Source organism: Sphaerodactylus townsendi, linkage group LG03 (assembly GCF_021028975.2).
Source record: "Sphaerodactylus townsendi isolate TG3544 linkage group LG03, MPM_Stown_v2.3, whole genome shotgun sequence".
In the NCBI taxonomy this organism is placed as follows: Eukaryota; Metazoa; Chordata; class Lepidosauria; order Squamata; family Sphaerodactylidae; genus Sphaerodactylus; species Sphaerodactylus townsendi.
This window is the reverse complement of record NC_059427.1, coordinates 4,181,643-4,202,232: the sequence shown is the minus strand read 5'-3', so window position 1 is coordinate 4,202,232 and position 20,590 is coordinate 4,181,643. Positions and strand designations below refer to the sequence as shown.

The 20,590-nt window shown below is 46.3% G+C and overlaps 2 protein-coding genes across 34 annotated transcripts in view; both read left to right on the top strand.

Moving 5' to 3' along the window:
• LOC125428587 (zinc finger protein 883-like) overlaps positions 1-20,590 on the top strand; it is a 1,608,225-nt gene that overhangs the window by 1,396,777 nt on the left and 190,858 nt on the right. The gene's annotated exons all lie outside the window — the stretch shown is intronic.
• On the top strand, positions 1,578-16,188 carry LOC125428542 (zinc finger protein 420-like). Of its 4 annotated transcripts, none has more exons than XM_048488821.1 (10): positions 5,213-5,987; positions 6,796-7,081; positions 7,306-7,508; positions 9,932-10,424; positions 10,608-10,722; positions 11,028-11,098; positions 11,299-11,425; positions 12,228-12,638; positions 12,844-13,717; positions 13,886-16,188. In XM_048488821.1, the coding sequence occupies exons 4-10, from the start codon at positions 10,002-10,004 to the stop codon at positions 15,063-15,065; spliced, it is 3,201 nt and encodes a 1,066-aa protein (XP_048344778.1). In that variant the 5' UTR covers positions 5,213-5,987; positions 6,796-7,081; positions 7,306-7,508; positions 9,932-10,001; the 3' UTR covers positions 15,066-16,188. The 4 variants fall into 4 exon arrangements, with proteins under 4 accessions (XP_048344777.1, XP_048344778.1, XP_048344774.1 ...); XM_048488817.1 differs by having other exon boundaries at positions 12,225-12,638; XM_048488820.1 differs by lacking the exons at positions 5,213-5,987; positions 6,796-7,081 and adding an exon at positions 1,578-1,651 and having other exon boundaries at positions 12,225-12,638.

Here is a 20,590-nt window from a genome sequence, read left to right as displayed (position 1 = left end):
GTGGAAACAATCAAACCATTAAGGTGCCAGGATGTCTATGGAGGAGTCCTTGATGGGATTTGAGGGGGCACATGATTGCCCTGAACAGCAGTGGCTAAGAGCAGGTGCGCTCTGATCTGGAGGAACCGGGTTTGATTCCCCGCTCTGCCGCTTGAGTTGTGGAGGCTGATCTGGGGAATTCAGATTAGCCTGTGCACTCCCACACATGCCAGCTGGGTGACCTTGGGCTAGTCACAGCTTTCCGGAGCTCTCTCAGCCCCGCCCACCTCACAGGGTGTTTGTTGTGAGGGGGGAAGGGCAAGGAGATTGTATGCCCCTTTGAGTCTCCTACAGGAGAGAAAGGGGGGATATAAATCCAAACTCTTCTTCTTCGTCTGTGACTCCGGAACTATGATGTGATGTACGCTCCTGATTGCCTGCGAGAGTTTGTCTTTTTTTGCTCTACTCCACGGGCTCATTTCCCACTTCTTCTTTTTGAAAAGTCACTATTTTTAATTTCCTGTGAATATGGAGAGCAAGGATTTTTGAAATATTATTGCAATCTTGGCATAGCAAATAATTGCAGAGGTGGAAGAAGAAGAAAAAAAAAATGATTACTACTGCACATTTACATTACCAGAGGGAGGCCGGTGGACCTCCATTTCCAACAGCTCAAAATGGTAATACAGCTTTGTTTGTATGGGAAGCTGCCGACGGATTAGCCTAGCCAGAAAATGTACACACGTGTCAAAAGCTTCCACTCCTTTGAGGCACTGGATATTGTAATAGTTTTTGCTTAATGCACAGAGCCCTTACTTCCCACTTCTAAATCCCCACTGCTGCATGGACCTCTCTCAGCCGACCTAAACATATTCCTTTTATAAGTTCCCCACTCCTTTATACGCCTCCCTTTATTATTTGAAAGTACCGCTTTTATTCCCCTCCTCCCTGATAGGGACCCCCACCCCCCTTTATTATTTGAAAGTACCGCTTTTATTCCCCTCCTCCCTGATAGGGACCCCCACCCCCCTTTATTATTTGAAAGTACCGCTTTTTAATAATAATAAGCCTTTATTTGGCATAACAATAATCATAACACAATAAAAAACCTGAGATAAAAGGTATACAAATACAAAGGTTTAAGATAAAAGGTATACAAATACAAAGGTTTAAGATAAAATATAAATTATTGATTGTGCATCACCTCCAGTAAAAATTGTGCAACCAATTCACAAGTTTCATTGTCAGAATTGTCCAGAAGAAAAGGAAGTCTACTTGATTCTTCCATTTCACTAGGTATCCTAGAAAGAATGTTGGAATATTTTGATCTGATATTAGCAGATTTAGGGCAGCAAAGCAGTTGATGTGCCAATGTTTCAATTTGTTGTTCACCACAAGAGCATACCCTTTCGCTCATTTCCAAGTTGTTAAATCTACCACGAGTACCGCTTTTATTCCCCTCCTCCCTGATAGGGACCCCCACCCCACCCAATCAGCCGCGCGGGTTGAGGAGGGGAGGGGCGGGGAGGGGCGGGGCGGTGGGAGAGGTGCGGGGCGGGCCTCCGCTTGCCTCCCTCCCTCTTGCAAGCACGCCGTCGGTCCGGGGCCGTCGAGGGTGGCTTCCCTCTGCAGGCGAGTTCGCGTCCTCCTCGCGGTTCGTTCAGGAGCGGAGGTAGGTGGGGCTGCCGTCCCCGTTTCTTCTGGCCTCGTCTCCCCTCTTTGCCTCTGGGGCCGTGCAGGCTGGGGAGGGGTCAGGGTGGCTGCAGTGCCGGCCGGGACTCATCCCTCCTCCAAGGGACCCAGGAGTGAAAAGGCGTCTTGCAGAAGCGTTGCTCTGAGAAGCAACTTTGCAGTCCACCTTTTCCTCTCGGCGGGGGAAGGCGAGGAATGCCAGGAGACAAGAGGCGTGCGTTAATACATTTTGTATTGCGGAAGGCTTTCAGGTTTCAACGGGTTCTGGTGGGTGTTCCGGGCTGGGTGGCCGTGGGCTGGTGGATCTGGTTCCTCACGTTTCGCCTGCATCTGCGGCTGGCATCTTCAGAGGTGTATCACGGAGGGAAGTCTGCTACACACTGTGTCTAGTGAGAAGGGAATGTTGCTTTCCTTTCCATGGGGCAGAGGCAGCCAGGTTTTTTTAGGGGGAGGGAGCGTCCCCCAAAGCGTGGCCTCTCCATTTTGGGTCAAACCTCCCTCCCCTTTGCAAAATGGACTCTCTGGCTTTCTGGTTCTGGTGGGTTTTCCGGGCTGTGTGGCCGTGGTCTGGTGGCTCTTGTTCCTAACGTTTCGCCTGCATCTGTGGCTGGCATCTTCAGAGGTGTATCGTGGAGGGAAGTCTGCTACACACTGTGTCTAGTGAGAAGGGAATGTTGCTTTCCTTTCCATGGGGCAGAGGCAGCCAGGTTTTTTTAGGGGGAGGGAGCGTCCCCCAAAGCGTGGCCTCTCCATTTTGGGTCAAACCTCCCTCCCCTTTGCAAAATGGACTCTCTGGCTTTCTGGTTGTGGTGGGTTTTCCGGGCTGTGTGGCCGTGGTCTGGTGGCTCTTGTTCCTAACGTTTCGCCTGCATCTGTGGCTGGCATCTCCAGAGGTGTATCACGGAGGGAAGTCTGCTACACACTGTGTCTAGTGAGAAGGGAACGGTGCGACCGCACTTGGAGTGCTGTGTTCAGTTCTGGTCGCCACATCTCAAAAAGGATATCAGAGAGATAGAAAAAGTGCAGAGAAGGGCAACGAGGATGATTGAGGGACTGGAGCACCTTCCTTATGGGGAGAGGCTGCAGCGTTTGGGACTCTTTAGTTTGGAGAGGAGACGTCTGAGGGGGGATAGGATTGAAGTCTATAAAATTATGCATGGGGTAGAAAATGTGGACAGAGAGAAATTTTTCTCTCTTTCTCACAAGACTAGAACCAGGGGGCATTCATTGAAAATGCTGGGGGGGAAGAATTAGAACTAATCAAAGGAAACACTTCTTCACGCAACGGGTGATTGGTGTTTGGAATATGCTGCCACAGGAGGGGGTGATGGCCACTCACCTGGATAGCTTTAAAAAGGGCTTGGGCAGATTTATGGAGGAGAAGTCGATCTATGGCTACCAATCTTGATCCTCCTTGATCTCAGATTGCAAATGCCTTAGCAGACCAGGTGCTCGGGAGCAGCAGCAGCCGCAGAAGGCCATTGCTTTCACCTCCTGCACGTGAGCTCCCAAAGGCACCTGGTGGGCCACTGCGAGTACCAGAGAGCTGGACTAGATGGACTCTGGTCTGATCCATCAGGCTAGTTCTTATGTTCTTATGCTTTCCTTTCCATGGGGCAGAGGCAGCCAGGTTTTTTTAGGGGGAGGGAGCGTCCCCCAAAGCGTGGCCTCTCCATTTTGGGTCAAACCTCCCTCCCCTTTGCAAAATGGGCTCTCTGGCTTTCTGGTTGTGGTGGGTTTTCCGGGCTGTGTGGCCGTGGTCTGGTGGCTCTTGTTCCTAACGTTTTGCCTGCATCTGTGGCTGGCATCTTCACAGAGGTGTATCACAGAGAAAAGTCTGTTGCACACTGTGTCCAGTGAGAAAGGAATGTTTAGTGGGGTATATTGTCCATGTCCCAGGGTGGGGAACCAATCAGAAAGTGTTTGGGTGGAACTTGCTGTGCAAAGGTGTGGTTGACTGCATTGTCTTGCGGGTGAGGTTTTCAGTCCATTTACATTCGTATTCGCATTTGAATTCCCTGCAGTAGCAACAATATTAGTGAATGCAAATCCTGTGTCTGGGTGGAGTTCATTGACCATGAAACTTGACCTTTGATTCTGGTGTTTTTAAGTACTGGTAGTCAAGTTTTGTTCATTCTCAGAATCTCTTCCTTCTTGTTGAAGTTGTCTTGGTGTTTGTGGATTTCAGTAGCCTCCCTGTGTAGTCTGACATAGTAACCTTCCGAGTTGTCTAGAATTTCAGTGTTTTCAAATAAAATGTTATGTCCAGTTTTGTTTAGAGCATGTTCTGCTACTGTAGATTTTTTTGGGGTGGTTAAGCCGTTAGTGTCTTTTGTGCTCCTTTATATGAGTCTGAATGCTGCATTTTGTAGCTCCCATATCGATCTTTCCACAGCTGCAGGGTATGAGATAGACTACTGTAGAAGTGAGGGGGTCTCTCTTGTCCTTTGCTGCATGTAGCATCTGCTGTATTTTTCTGGAAGGTTAGAAGATTGTCTGTAGATTATGTTTTTTCATCAGTTTCTCTGTTTGATCTGTGATTCCCTTGATGCATGGTAGAAATATTTTTTTCTGAGGGGGGCTGTTTCTCCTCAGTCGTCTGTGTTTTTCTTCATCTTAAAGCTCTTCTGATTTCTGTTGTGGAGTAGCCATTTGCCCGCAGAGCCCAGACTACATGATTGATTTAATCAGGGAGGAAGTGAGGTTCACAAATTAGTTTTACCCAAACTGTAAAAGTTTTGATTATACTTCTTTTTTGTTGTGGGTGGTGGTTGGAGTTTTTATGTAGATACCGGCCTTTGTGTGTTTCTTTACAAACATTCTGCCTTTTGTAAATGACTTTTCACTGAGAGCAACAGCAATGCCATTCAGTTGCAGTGCATTTGAGTGTTCCCAGTATGTCTGATGTTTTAGCTGAGTAATCCTTACAACAATCCTTTAGGTCAGATCAGTATTGTTCTCCTTGTGTCGTGGAGCTGCAGGGATGGTGGAGGCTGACGTGAATTTATGAGATGGTGTCTTGACTAGACAAGGCAGAATACCTAGGGTAACACAACAAGACGAGACACTTGACCGTTCTGAGCTCAAGACATCAATCACCCGAGCAAGCTCCCTCCCTTCTTTCCTTCCTGGCTCTGTGCTGTGTTTCCAATGCTGGGGGTGAAATTGTGGGTGCTGGATATAACATCATAAAATGTTTTCACAGCAGTAATAAAACATTTTGAAAGCAGTTTAAGTCATATGACACTTAAAACACTTTAAAGCGTTATAACAGTTGTTAAACATTTTGAAAGCATTTTTGAAAATGTTGTCAACATTTTTATTTCCGCTGTGTGACATGGACCGTTGCTGTTTCAGATTTGTGAGTTGGGGCATGTTCTATGATGTGATGGTGACTTTGAGATGACCTGGTGCAACAAAATCATTCGGGGGGGGGGGGGCTGCCCAAAAGGCAGGGAGATGGGACAGAAAACTCAGGTTTTGCCCTGGGCTCCATTTTCCCTAGCTACACCTCTGCTAGGCAAGGCCCAAAGCTTAGAGAAAGGAATGGGGGAAGCAATGAATGGGGAAAAGAGCCCTCTTCCCCCCCCCCCCCCCCCCCGCCACTTCACACAACCCTTCTTGATCCAGAAAGAGCCATTTTGTACAAAGCAACCAGGTCCCTCAAGAAAGATGAGCCAGGAAATGGAGCCCTGCAAGAGACATGAACAGGAAAAGAAACTTTTAGCCGCTTTTGACTGGAGAGGGGTGTGTGTGATGGGTCAAGGCTGAGGAGGGGCAGGAGATTTGGGGGAGCCCACCTTTGACCCCCCCCCTACTTCTTAGCAGCTTGGTCCCAGCAGGCTTTCCTTCCTTCCACCTCAGGATGCCAAGAAGTGCATCCGTCTCCTTTGGGAAAATGCGGGAGAGCCCCCCTCCCATCCCCTTTCTTCCTCTCCCTGGTGAAATCCTGGCCCTCTGAGTTGTAGGTTGCTTTTCTTCTAGCCTGGATGGGTGTGAAGTGGGGGTTGCTCCAGGTTCCCTGAGTTTATGAACCAGAGTGGAAAGATCTCTTCAGGTTCAGCAGTGCCAGGTTCTGAATGGAAGAAAAGATTGAAGACGGCCACTCAACACACCTTGGAGACATCAGTCTCTGACTTTATTCATACAAGCAGAGACAGCTTCTCCTTGCAGTGCTAGCTTTCCATGTGCAGGGAATTTCTGTGGTGCAAAGGAATATTTACAGTTGCCAGTTTCAGGGCTGGAATCTCCCACCTGCCCCCTTGAGCCAGGCAGTCCAGTTTTTAGCTTTTGGTGTGTAGCTATGGACACAATATGTAATTTGATAGTAAATCTGGAGTGATCCAATGAAAAAAATATCGAGAAGCCATGATTTGGAACACAATTTTAGCATCATGATGGCATCCCAAAGCAGTGGATTCCTGATTGTATTGGTGTAGTTTCTAGACATGGACATCATATTTGAATTGGTGGCAAGTTTGGGGTCACTCAATGCAAAACTCATGAAGATCCATTGTTTGGAAGTGGCGTGGATCCATGAATTGTGGGAGTACCCACAAAGCAGTAGATTCCTGATTTTTGCAGGACACTCTTTGGTTGTGAACATGACCTATGATTTAATGGTGAATTTAGTGTGACTGAACACAGCAATCACAAGTATCTATGAGGATCCATGCTTTGGAATTGTGTTTTTGTATTCTTGCAGCACCATGAAGCAATGGTTGCATGCTTTTTGTGGTGCTGCCTCAGAAATGATTTACCGTATGGCAATGGCTTTCTTTTGTGGGGTTCTTTTGTAAAAATCACCCCACTTTTACCTAGTCCCCTTTTGCACCCAAATTAAACCGAGGTACAGCATTTTTATAACCTTTTTGGTCCAATTCCTCTGTTTAGGGCCCCTAAATAGGCTGGCTGTTGGGGATGGGGGGGGAAGGGCATGTAAGTATGCAGAAGGGTTTGGGAACTGGAAGAAAAGGATCTCCCCCCCCCCCCCAGCCCAAACCACCCCAGCAGTAGGACCTGAGCTTGTTTCTCGCCTTGCAGGAGCCTTGGAAGATACAAATCTATGGAACATTATTTAAGCGGAAGGGAGAAAAGACAAAAATTGAAGGGTCATGGAGACAGTGGGCACCCCATGACCCTAACTGCCCTCCCCAATCCAGGGCATCATGAGCTTTTCCAGGCTGTCCCCCTTGGTCTCCAAATCAGTTCTGCCAAATGTGTTTTTTTTCAAGATCTCCTCCTAAAAAGACTGGTCCCCCCCACCCGACACACACAGCAAGGAGGCTTCGTGGCAGAGGGAGCAGAGACCCTTACTGGCCTTCTGTCAACCTGAGTCCACTATGGCAAGGGGGGAGGACTAAAAGGTTGGGGGACTCCATAGAAGGGAAAAAAGGCACAGTCTTCCAGGGTGAGTGGAGGGCCTGAAGTTGCCGATCGCTTACCAGAAGGACTCCAGTTTTTAACTTATTGTATTTGTTTATTTGATTTGATTTCTGTTATAAGATGATACATTAATAGCATGGATTTGTGAATTTTTATACTAGTTACTGAAATGGAGTATTTATGTTATTCATTGGCTATTAATCTGTATTGTGATGGTTGTGATTATTTGTTATGTGAATCTTGTCATAGTGATCGGAGGCCGTGAATCTGCTGATTGGTTACCTCAGAAGGACTCCAGCCTTTTTATAAAGCTGCACATTGATATTCACAAGCTACAAGAAACTCCTGAAAAGAAAGAACAGACGGCGTACCAAATAACAACAGAACCTCAAGTCTGTTCATCTTTATAGGACTGGCTTGAAAGAAGAAGGAAAAAGAAGCCGCCCAAACTGGTAGGTGTCAATTCTTGTTTTTCATACTTCAGGCCTGAAGTACTTTCCATTATAAACAAGAACAAAAAAGTTCGCTTGTCATTTTTATAAATGCACATATCAGAAGGTGAAATCGCAACTTCCTCAGTTTTTTAATTAAAAATATTTGATACCCTCTTTGAATTAGTAAATTGAAGTTACACTTTGTTGGGAGTGACCTTGGAGTTGTCACGCTGAACATGGTGAAACACAATTTCTCACGCACACATACTGCATGGGAGTTCCCCCTCTGATCTTCAGGTTTAATCAGTTATTTAAGAGGTGCCCTTTCTTAGACCCCCAACCTGAAAATAGTCATTTTATTTATCCGCAAAAGCCTCTGAGGGCAGAGAAGGCAGCCAAGCCTAGATGCTGATCCTGCCACTCTGAGGGTAAAAGTGACCACAAGAAAGTCCAGTAAGAGCCTTGCTGAGTTTCAGGCGGAGCCTGGAATTCTCCTGGAATTAAAGCTGATTTCCAGATTCCAGAAATCAGTTTCCCTGCAGAAAACGGTAGCTTCAGAGATGGGACATTATGACGTCTATGCTTTGGTGAATAAAGATGGGCATGGGGGAAGGGAGCTTCTTCCAGGCATAAGAATAATTCACAACTACACCCTAAGACCCTGATTCTTGTGGGGCGGAGCTATGAACTGGTATCCAAGACTTGTCCAGCACAGGAGAAATTTTTTTTCCAAAACATGTTGCCAGGGTTCACACAGCACAGCAGCATCCATGGAAACACCACTGACGCCCACTAATCACTGCACAAGGTGACTCCATGTGACAGGAATAGGGGCTCCATAGGGGCAAAAAATCCAAACTTCACATACACACTACAGGGGTCAGTGCTATCAGTCACAGACCAGGAAAGGGATTTGAGCATCTTAGCTGAGAGTTCCATGGGAATGTCAACTCAATGCATGGCAGCTGTGAAAAAGGCAAACTCTATGCTGGGGATAATTAGGAAAGGAGTTGAGAATAAAACTGCAAGGATTGTCATGCCCTTATATAAAGCAGTGGTGCGACCACACTTGGAGTACTGTGTCCAGTTCTGGTCGCCACATCTCAAAAAGGATATTGAAGAGATAGAAAAAGTGCAGAGAAGGGCAACAAGGATGATTGAGGGACTGGAGCACCTTCCCTATGAGGAGAGGCTGCAGTGTTTGGGACTCTTTAGTTTGGAGAGGAGACATCTGAGGGGAGATATGATTGAAGTCTATAAAATTATGCATGGGGTAGAAAATGTTGACAGAGAGAAATTTTTCTCTCTTTCTCACAATACTAGAACCAGGGGGCATACATTGAAAATGCTGGGGGGAAGAATTGGGACTAATAAAAGGAAACACTTCTTCACGCAACGTGTGATTGGTGTTTGGAATATGCTGCCACAGGAGGTGGTGATGGCCACTAACCTGGATAGCTTTAAAAGGGGCTTGGACAGATTTATGGAGGAGAAGTCGATCTATGGCTACCAATCTTGATCCTCTTTGATCTGAGATTGCAAATGCCTTAGCAGGCCAGGTGCTCGGGAGCAACAGCCGCAGAAGGCCATTGCTTTCACCTCCTGCGTGTGAGCTCCCAAAGGCACCTGGTGGGCCACTGCAAGTAGCAGAGAGCTGGACTAGATGGACTCTGGTCTGATCCAGCTGGCTTGTTCTTATGTTCTTAGGAAGAGGGGCAGATCATGCTGGTGAGGCCTGACCTCCTGGTATCAGCCTCCTGCCCACCCCACTCACAGAAGGCCACGTTCTCCCTCCAGCGCGGGGGCAGCATCTTTTTGCCAGGCAAGTGAGTTACAGACCCACAAGCAACAAAACAGAGAGAAAGGGCACAGTCACAGGAGGCCTGGGCTCAGGTCCCAGTAAGGCCCCAGTAAGTATTTTGTTTTGTGCTCCCCCTCATCTACAATCTTCCTTCGGTAGCATTGCCAGTATCCAGGTAGGACCTGGAAATAGGCTGGAATTACAGTGGATTAGTTTCCATACAGAAAGACGCTCCTTTGGGAGGTGGACTCGAAGCCTTTATATTCTGCCCTGCCCTGGTTGCATCCCAAATTTCCAGTAATTTTCCAGTCTTGTCTATTCAGGAGGGTTCATTGCTGCCTTACCTCCTGTTCATCCCAGCAGCCGTTGTCCCCCATTCCACGTACAAACCACACCCTGGACAAAATCCCTCTCTGTGCCAGTGGCAGATTTTCATGTGCCCTATAGTAGCCGGAGGCCACTGTGGATCTGGGCTGGCATATCTCCTCACACGTCCAAAGCACATAGTACAGGGCCTAAACATAAAGTACATAAAATACAAACCCCAAGAAGCACTTTTGTTTTGATCCACTGTACATCTGCATCATCTGTTTCTCTTGTTTTCTTTGTGTCTCTCTGCCCCACATCTGCCTGGGAGAAGCCTTTTTTCATCGCCAATTGAGAAAGGCATCCTTTCAGAGTCCCAGGCGCAAGAGTAGAAGGAGAATAAGATGGAAGAACGGGACCCAGAAGGAGTGAGACGTGGCAAGAGAGCCAGGAAAGACCCCTGTCCCCTCCAAGCTGGGAGTGGTGTTGAATTCTGGGAGAGAACTGGGCCGGACACCTGGAATCAAGAGCCCTTGAACACGGAAGTACTTTGCCAACGCTTCCGGCAATTCCGCTACTGTGATCCTGATGTTCCCAGAGAGGTTTGCAGCCAGCTGCATGCACTTTGCAACCGCTGGCTGAAGCCAGAGAGACACTGCAAGAAGCAGATCCTGGACCTGGTGATCCTGGAGCAGTTCCTGACCATCTTGCCCCAAGAAATGCAGCGCTGGGTTAGAGAATGCAGTCCGGAGACCAGTTCCCAAGCGGTGGCCCTGGCAGAAGGCTTCCTCCTGAGTCAAGCCAAGGAGAAGAGGCAGGCAGAGCAGGTGAGGGCTTTTCTTTCCACTTCTTCTAGGGAATTTCTCATCCCTCCAGATAATTCCCCAGGGTTGAAGGAAAACACTACTAGGTCTGCTAATAGACAGGTGCAGTGTCTGGGAGTGGGGCAGGATGCATTCCTCAGTGTCTTCCATTCTGTCTCTTACCTGTCTCCCTTGCTGTTGCTTCAGAGGTGGGGTCCAGCCGCGAAGATGGAAATTAAGTCCTCTGAGAGGGAAAGAGCTCTGTTGGAGGACGGGCAGCATGCCGATGACCAGGAACTTTCCCCAAATGCCCTCTCACATGGTAAGGACTCATTGTTGCAGGCTGGGATTGAACAGCCAGTGAATTTGATGGGTAGAGAGTTCTGATCTGGAAAAAAAATGAAAGGGTTCTTCACACAACTTGTGACACTCATTATTCAGCAGTTGTGATGCTCATAAAAGGGGATTAGACAAATTCATGGAAGCAGGTCCACACATGGGTTACAATATTCACATTGCTCCTTATTTAATTAGAGGGAACTGGGGTGCATGAAGAATGATTCCTGCAGCAAACAGAATAGGAAGTGGAAGCTAATACTTTTTCTTCCATTTTTCCCACTCTCACAGGCAGTGAAGAGAGAGTGTTGGTCCCTTCTCTTTGTGGAGGTGTGAAAACAGTTGCTGCACCTCCAATCCAGGTAGGGGACAACCTAGTTGCCTCTCCCTTTCTCAGGCCAGCTTTTCTCCTGCAGTTGGTGCTGAGGGGCAAGAGGCTGTAAAAGCCACTCCTGATACATAATCTGAGCTCTCCATAATGCAGCCTCCCAGAGTCCCCCCTTTTAGCATCCTGTCTCTGCCTGATATGACCTCTGATGAGGAAATCTGCTTTTTCTTTCAGTCTCTGGTTTCCTTTGCGGAGGTGGCCATGTATTTCCAAGAGGCAGAATGGGCATTGCTGGATCCAGACCAACGAGTTCTCTATGAGGGTGTCATGCTGGAGAACTATGAGAGTGTGGCCTCTCTGGGTAAGGAACTTTCATAGGTACACATTTCTCCCTTTGGGATGAGGCATGAATCAAACTCTTGAACAGCAATAGTGCTGAGTCCTGTTCCATTACTTGCACACTTTTGGAAGCCTCGAGATGGCAGCGAAAGCGATGTTCAGTATGGCTAAGTGAAGTGACCCAAGCCACCTGGTTTGCCCAGGACAGCTGAAGGCAGTTTTGTGTCCATCACCCAGGCCAGAGAGTGTGTCCTGGCTAGAGGCCAATGGGGGACTCTGTGGCCCTCAGGAAGACTCTGAAAGGAGTCACATCCTAATTTTTCAGTGGACAACTATAACAAAACACTTATCCTCCATATGGGATTAGGGTGATGCCCTCTGACTGTGGTCTTGGGGTGGAGAAAGGGGTCTAATTCCTGACTTCTTCACATGAGCTGGGTGCCCTTGGGCCAGTTCCAGTTCTCTCAGAACTCTCTCAGCCCCACCTATCTCACAAACTGCCTGTTGTGAAGAGGGAAAGGAATATGATTTGTAAGCTACTTTGAGTCTCATTAGGGTTGAGAAAAATGGGGTATAAAAACCTACTTGTCCTCTTTAATCATCAATAACAGAGATTCAAAACAGCTGTGTGGCAAAAGTCAAATATGAATGGTGGAGGAAGGATTCCTTGCCACTTTGCCTTCTGGGAAAAGGTGTGACTAGCAGCTCATTTGTGTGGAAAGAAGTTCTGATAAAAGAAACATTCACCCATTAATGAGCAGTCCCTGGTGGGTGGGTTGACTTCTTGCCTGCTGCTGATTGGACCTTTTCCTTTCTTCCAGCAGCACAAGTAGAGGAGATAGTTGGAGGTTTCCAGGGATTGTCAGAGGAAAAAGTCAAGGATCAAGATTCCAAAGGAGTGTTTGAGGATGGAGACAGGCCACAGAGTCAGGAGGGAAGCCATGCAGATCAGAGAAGGGAAAATCCCATTCTGTCACAAGGAGGAGGTTTTTGTGATGTCCCAATCCAAGAACTAAGATCAACCACAACAGAAAAGAATGAAGGCATCCATGCTAACCAGAGAACCCTCTCCAGGCAAAATGAAAATGTGGCCTTTATAAAGACCTTGAGTAAGAACGTCAATATTATTTCCGAGAGGCAAATTCCCTCTGGAGAGAAACGGTACAATTGCATGAAGTGCGGAAAGACCTTCAGTCGGAAATCAGCCCTTTCTTCACATCTAAGAATTCACTCAGGTGAGGAAACAGATAAATCGTTAGTTTGCAAACCAAGCTGTTCTGATGTAGCAGATTTTCATGTACTTTTAAATTGTATATTAATGTACATTTTAATGTACAGCAGCAAATAAGATAATGAAGTGTTTTTGACTTTGGATGGAACTGTAAGGAAACATCAGATATCCTTGTGTGGTTGCTAACAGTATCCCTCTTTTTATTCCAGCAAAAGATGAGGAGTGGACTGAGGGCGATGATCAAGTGCATGAGCTATTGCCAGAGAAAGCGAAGAATGGAGATTTGAAAGGAAACTTCAGGAATCAAGGCAAACCAAAAAAGCAGACAGGAGGTCACATGGCTGAGAGGAGGGATAAATCAATTCCTGGCCAAGGACAGGATTGTCATGAAGTAATTCACACAGTAGAAGAAATATATAAGTGCTTGGAGTGTAGAATGAACTTCTCAGATCACAGCCAGTATGAAATTCATTTGCAAATACATAATGGAAGGAAGACCCATCAATGTTCGGAGTGTGGCATGACTTTCCTTTGCAGAGCAAAGCTCTTGAGGCATCAAAGAACACATCAAGGAGTGAAACTTACCTCAGACGGTAAGCGTGGTAAGAGCTTTTCAGAAAAATCAGGTTCTTTTCATCACCGAAGGACTCATACAGGAAAGAAGGCATTAATCTGCTTAGAGAGGAAAATGACCTTTTCTGGTAGAAGAAAGGGTAATGTACCTATTCCAAAACACGGTATAATGAGAGCTGGAAAATGCTTTCGGTGCGGAAAATTCTTCAGCTACAGATCAAAGCTCCTTGTGCATCTGAGAACCCACATAGGAGAGAAACCTTTTGAATGCCTAGAGTGTGGAAAGAGATTCAATCTCAGTGGCACTCTTCAAAAGCATAAAAGAACTCACACAAAAAAGAGACCTTTTGAATGCTCAGTGTGTGGAAAGAGATTCAGTCAGAGGAGTAGTCTTCAAAAGCATCAAAGAACTCACACAAAGGAGAAACCTTTTGAATGCCCAGAGTGTGGAAAGACATTCAGTCGTAGTAGCACTCTTCAAAACCATAAGAGAATTCACACAAAGGAGAGGCCTTTTCAGTGCTCAGTGTGCGGAAAGACATTCAGTCAGAGTGGTGGTCTTCAAGTCCATCAGAGAACTCACACAAATGAGAGACCTTTTGAATGCTCAGAGTGTGGAAAGAGATTCAATCACAGTGGCTCCCTTAAAAATCATCAAGGAACTCATATAAAAGAGAGACCTTTTGAATGCTCAGAGTGTGGAAAGAGATTTGGTCAGAGTGGCCATCTTCAAAGGCATAAAAAAACTCACACAAATGAGAGACCTTTTGAATGCTTAGAGTGTGGAAAGAGATTCATTGACAGTTACATACTTCAAATCCATCAAAGAGCTCACACAAATGAGAGACCTTTTGAATGCTCAGAGTGTGAAAAGAGATTCAATGACAATGGCACTCTTCAAAAGCATAAAAGAATTCACACAAAGGAGAGACCTTTTGAATGCCTAGAGTGTGGAAAGAAATTCAGTCAGAGTGGCACTCTTCAGCGGCATAAAACAACTCACACGAAGGAGAGACCTTTTGAATGCTCAGAATGTGGAAAGGGATTCAGTCAGAGTGGTGCTCTTCAAGCCCATCAGAGAACTCACACAAATGAGAGACCTTTTGAATGTTTAGAGTGTGGAAAGAGATTCCGTCAGAATACCACTCTTCAATATCATCAAAGAACCCACACAAAGGAGAGACCTTTTGAATGTTTTGAGTGTGGAAAGAGATTCAGTCGGAGTTTCACTCTTCAGCAGCATCAGAGAACTCACACAAATGACAGACCTTTTGAGTGCTTAGATTGTGGAAAGAGATTCCATGACAGTGGCAGTCTTCAAAAGCATAAAAGAATTCACACAAAGGAGAGACCTTTTGAATGCCCAGAGTGTGGAAAGAAATTCAGTCAGAGTGGCACTCTTCAAAGGCATAAAACAACTCACATGAAGGAGAGACCTTTTGAATGCTCAGAGTGTGGAAAGGGATTCAGTCAGAGTGGTGCTCTTCAAGCCCATCAGAGAACTCACACAAAGGAGAGGCCTTTTCAGTGCTCAGTGTGCGGAAAGGAATTCCGTCTGAGTGGTGCTCTTCAAGTCCATCAGAGAACTCACACAAATGAGAGACCTTTTGAATGCTCAGAGTGTGGAAAGAGATTCAGTCAGAGTAGCATTCTTCAACGGCATCAGAGAACTCACACAAAGGAGAAACCTTTTGAATGTTTTGAGTGTGGAAAGAGATTCAGTCAAAATGGCACTCTTCAACAGCATCGAAGAACCCACACAAAGGAGAGACCTTTTGAATGTTTTGAGTGTGGAAAGAGATTCAGTGATAGTGGCACTCTTCAACAGCATCAAAGTACTCACACAGAGACTTTTTGAATGACGTGAGAGTAAAAAAAATTCAGTCAAAGTGGTGCTTTCAACAGCATCAAAGAACACAGTGGAGAACCCTTATATATACTTGGAATGTGGACAGAGATTCAGTCAGAAGGGCGCTGTACAGCAGCATTGAAAGATCCACACAAGGGAGAAACCTTTTGAGTGCTCAAAATATGGAAAGAGATTTAGTTAGTCTAGCAGTCTGGCCCAACACCTAAGAACCCTGACTTTGGAAAAACTTTTTCAAGTACTCAGCGTAAGGCCCCTGTTTCCTCCTCAGCCGAGGCACCCCAATTTGGTCCCCCATGTTCTCATTTTTCTTTTGAAGATCACTCCATTGAAATCCTGAAGTAAAATAAGCATATCTTTTGGATAGCTTTGAGAGAGCTCATCTGCCTGCCCTGTGCATCACAGGGCATCACAGAAGTAGGAGGTCCCCAGAGCTTTTATATACTTCTCCTCCAGTTCCATGGCCTGTGAACAGAGATATATCTACTTCAAGAGTATCAAATCAAACCCAAAGAAGATCATTTCCAGTTAATGGCCAATCACCTCTGAGCCATCAAAGCAACCTTTACATCTGATCAACTCAGGCACACTGGGTGTTATGAAAATCTCCCCATATGGGAATGTCAGGGGTCACGTTCAACTCATTCCACTCAGTTTTTTGAGGCCAGTTACTTCAGACTGCTCAGTCAAATTCAACTTTGATTTTTGAACCAATCATGATCATGGGAAAGTCTGGTCCCATGTAGAACAATGGGATTTCCCCCCCAAAAGGGGAAACCCAGGTATGTGAAAGGAGTTTTCCAGGTCCCCCCCCCTCATTACCTGGATACCCCTGCAAGAAAACCCCGCCCCCCCAAAATCTATGTTTATTTCTCTTTCCATGGTTGGCCTTCTGCTCCCTGGATTGTCAGCAATTCTCAGCTTCTCACTCATCTTGGAACAAATAATATTGTACTCTGTCTTTATCCTTGCCTCCCATCCCTTTCGTAGTTTTTGCATGTGCATCTGCTAGGATTTAGGGAATTACCTCTCAGGTGCTTAATATAGACTCTCTACTATTTTACTTTTTTTATTCTGTTTTGTATCCAATAAAATTAAAAGTATGATCACTTCATCTTTTTTGTAACTTTATTGTTGGATACCCCTACTGAGATCTACCCTGGTATACATAGACTAGGGCCGTTTCTGCACGAATGCGGAAGCGGCCGGGTCAGCGTACTTGAGGCCGACCCGACGACGCTAGGACCGTCCGCACAGACGGTCCTAGAAAGAGCCTGGCAGCCGGTGCCGTGGAGCGCCGGCGCCCGGCCGACCCGGCATGTCCCCGGGCCTCCGGCTGTCAGCCGGTGTCGGGGACATGCCCCCCTGGCCCTGCGCGCCTGCTCCAGCGGCACAGGGCAGGGGGGCGTGTCCCCAGGCCTCGGCGACGCGCCGGAGGCCCGGGGACAAGGTAAGTACAGGGAGCGAGGGGGGGGGGAAGCGCCGGGAAGCTGCTGCCGTTCGCACAGCAGCGGCTTCCAGCTGGCGTTTCCCCAACAAGTGCGCTTCCGAGCGCACTGGGGAAACGCTGGCGTGGGGACGGACGGGTGGCGCGAGGGCGGCGCGGCTGCGATGCAGCTGCGCCCCCTGTGCGAACGGCGGCCTGAGGATGGCGTTTTTGCCGTCCCCAAGCCGCCGTTAATGGCCCGTGCGGAAAGGGCCTAGAAGAACTGGGGTTTGAAATGTGGATTTTGAATCTAAGATTAAAAAGTATCCAGAATTTTGAAGACCTCTAGTTTGTTGAATACATACTGTAGAGAATATATCAAAATTTCCATTTTCCTGTGTTCGATAACACACAATGAAATTGGACCTGGATAACTTCAAACCACCCCCAAATCTCTAGGCTGCTGTTCATCATGATAGCCATCCCTCTGCAAGCAAGAAACTTCCTGCTTGCCAATGTAGCTGTTAGAAAGAAAAGACTGTGAGAAAAAGGTGATGTCTGCTTTTTTGTAGGGGTTATTCTTTTAATTCACGTCAGAACAAATGTCCAGAGGAGGGCAACAAAAATGGTATAAGGTCTGGAGTCCATGCCCTACAAAGAGAGACTTTGGGAGCTGGGGATGTTTAGTCTGGAGAAACAAAGGTTAAGGGGGACATGATAGCTATAGTGTCTATCCCTCGAACTTGATGCTATACTCCTATTGATACAGCCCAAAATTGCTACGAACAAAACCAAAAAAGCCTTTTTTGTTGTTTTTAACCTCTCTGGCAAGCCTCAGCTCATTGTGAGCTTTAGCTTTTCTTACTTTCTCCCTACACATCCTGGTAATTCGTTTGAATACCTCTTTGGTGATTTCTCCCCTTTTCCATTTCTTGTACATCTCCTTTTTAAATCTTAGTTGAAAGTTCTTCAGCTCCCAGCCATCATGCACTCCTTTCTCTTTTAGTATTTTTGACCATGGAATCAGACCCAGTAGATTCCTATGTCAGGATATTGAAAATTGCAAGGTGGTCATATGCTGGTCTAGAATGACTGGAATGTAACAGTCAGCAGAATTGTAAAGGTCGGAGCCTCTCTGTCTGGGTCTGTAATGATTGGCATGTAACAGTCAGCAGAAATGAAAAGGTCACAGGCAAGGATGAGATCATCTAGCATTCTAGCTAATGATTGGCTGGACAAAACTATATAAGAAGACTGCATACTCAATTCAGTATTCTTCACCTTCAGGTTCGGGCTCAGATTGTTGTTAGAGAGTGGATAGTTATTAGATGAGTAAAAACATTGTTATTTTGTTCCTTTGAGAAAGAAAAGATAAAGTATTCCTGTTGGAATGAAATCTACTGTCTGAGTGTTTTTATTTTCTTATACTGCAAGCAGTTACCTCCTGAACTTTCTAGCAAGGGTGAGTTGGCACCTAGTCCTTTCGCTGTGCACTAGGCCAACATCCTAAGCTTACTGAAATTTGCTTTCTTAAAATCTAGAATGCGTGTATGACTACGCTTAGCGTCTTCTTTCCACTGTATAACAAACTCCAGGAGAGCATGATCACTCCCACCTAAGGATCTTACCATTTCTACTCTGCTAATTAGGTCATCATTATTTGTTAGGAGCAGATCTAAAAAAAGCTGTTCCCCTTGTTGCTTTTTCCACCTTCTGGACCACGAAGTTGTCTGCAAGGCAAGTGAGAAATTTGCTGGACCTGATTGTCATGGAAGAGTTTGACTCCCAGCCAATTTCTTCTACTCTGAAGGATAGCAGCAATAATCACTTCCTGGTTGGTGGGTGTTGCAGTAGATGCTGGGAACAGTCAGGGGGCAATCTGGGCCTTGCAGAGTGGCATGTGCTCCCCTTCACTCACAGATCATCCAAGAGGATTGAACCATCAATGCTGGCGGTGTAGCTGGGCTACATCTTGCCAGGTTCCTAAAATCCGGCTGTTATTCTCTGAAGCCTTTTATGGAATTATGATTAATGATGGAATATAAGTAAGGGCTTCCACTATGACTGAAACTTTTCATACAGTTTCACCAGTTGGGAATCAAGAAGTGTATTCTTACTACAGTCTTCTCCAGATGCCAGGGATTTAAGGCAGGTAGGCAGGCAGGTCGCTGTTTTTGCCTTTCTCTCTATGTGTGTTTTTAAAATGATTTGTGAATTAAACGGCCAGAACTGTTCCACAATAGTCTTTCAGCCATAGTGGTGACTGTCAAAGAAAAATGCGCAACATGTCTAACACAGTGCGCTGCAGTTGTGTATTTGGACCCACATGAATGTGTACCTTGTGCTTCCCGCTTACAACTGGACAGCAAAGATAAGGACTTTTTATAAAGAGAAAACTGGGAAGGAGTCTATTGTTGCAGTTCTATTGTTCTGTTGATGTCTATTGCTTTTACTTTCCATGTTTCTTATTGAATAGAATTTGCTTCATCATGAACCTTCTATGAGTCCCCTGGAGTTGTTATCTTGTTAGTAGCAAACAGCATACAGCGGATGGACAAATGTATTGATAAAAATCCTACTTCACGAGAAATATTTTAGAACTGACGGAGCGGACCTGCCAAAGAATTGTCCGACTGCCAGTCCCACCACATGTGGAATCATTTCTTTTATGCCTAATAAAGGTTTTTGGATTGGATTGGAATAATTCCCCATCGGGCACCATGAGAATAGAAACAGGGTATGCATTTAATGTCCATATGTTAGCTGGAGGCAAAGATTTGTAAAAACATTCACATCTCAGGGTTTGCTCAGCTGAGCCCCTTTCACAAATAGTGAACAGGAAGTATGTGGTTTAAAAATATACATTCCAAATGTCCAAACGATGAACCCCTAGCCAATCGCTTCACAGGACTCAATTAGCCCTGTGTAGAACTGTGTCCTGGCCTGGGTGGCAATTGGTCCCTGCTGCCTTCCTCCTGCCAAACGCCATGCTTGGCCAGCCTCAAACAACAAGCAGCTGTGACAAGCCATTTTGCCGCTGGGCCAGGCACCCACCTCTAAGCTCCCCTCCCCACTCTCCCCCCTGCTCCAGGGAAGAGGCAGCCCGGTGGGGTAGCCACGACAAGCAGTTTTCTTGCTGGGCCTGGCACCCACATTCCCATTTCCCGCCAACCCTCTGCCCAACCCAAACACAAAGCGGGACCCAATTAATACAGCAGGCTTGGGTACATCGGACTGGGGCATATTCTTGGGTGGTGAGGGAAGGGCCAGAGACCCCTGCCCTCCCCCATCTAGAGGCCATTTTATTTAAAATTAACATAGGTTTTGGTGCTACCATGTTTAATATGAATATTCTGGTCTAAGGTGGGCAACTGGAGAAATGTAACCCATAGAAGCAGAAGGACCACTTTGATCAGACCAACTCTTTGGTGGTGGTAAAACTCCTCAGAGCCTGGCAGCAAGATTGCTGTGTGAATGCATGGCCAAGGAGTCCTCATGGCAGCTGGCCAGAGAGAAGAAACCGAGTCTCACTTTTGCTTAGTGGCTGCCAGACTGAAGGGAAATATCTTTTGCTGCCTCTTGGTAACCCCTTCTCCCCGTCCCACACAGTTTAGTGGATGCAGAGAAGAGAGCAAGTTGACAAATATTCCCCCCTAGACCCTTTCTTAAAGATTGGTGTGACATTGGCCATCTTCCAGTCTTCAGGGATGGAGCCTGATTTCAGTGGTAAGTTGCATATTAATGTGAGAACATCAGCAATTTCATGCTTGAGCTCTTTAAGAACTCTTGGATGAATGCAATCTGGGCCAGGGGATTTGGTAGCATTTAGTTTATCAGTGGCTGCCAGAACTTCTTCCTTTCCCTATTTTTGCTGTTCTCTCTAAGGTTAAATTTTATTTTCTTGGGTCACCGTTCCATGGTGCTAGCAGTGTCCCAGTCTGTTTATATTTCTTGTACAAGATTCATAACCATTAGTTTCTTGAAAGTGTTCTTCAGTGGCACCAGTCATGCTCAGGATGTTCCTGCAGGCCTTTCTGAGCAGAGAGATCCTCGTTGGATAAGGATCCTGCTCTGTATCCTTGAAGCATCA

Bases quoted from the DNA above. Each gene is read 5' to 3' on its own strand.
- LOC125428542 (XM_048488820.1), top strand. From the start codon at position 10,002: ATGGAAGAACGGGACCCAGAAGGAGTGAGACGTGGCAAGAGAGCCAGG. The intron at 12,639-12,843 runs GTGAGGAAACAG...TTTTTATTCCAG, and splicing joins ACATCTAAGAATTCACTCAG to CAAAAGATGAGGAGTGGACT. The intron at 13,718-13,885 runs GCCTTTTCAGTG...TATAAAAGAGAG, and splicing joins AGAATTCACACAAAGGAGAG to ACCTTTTGAATGCTCAGAGT.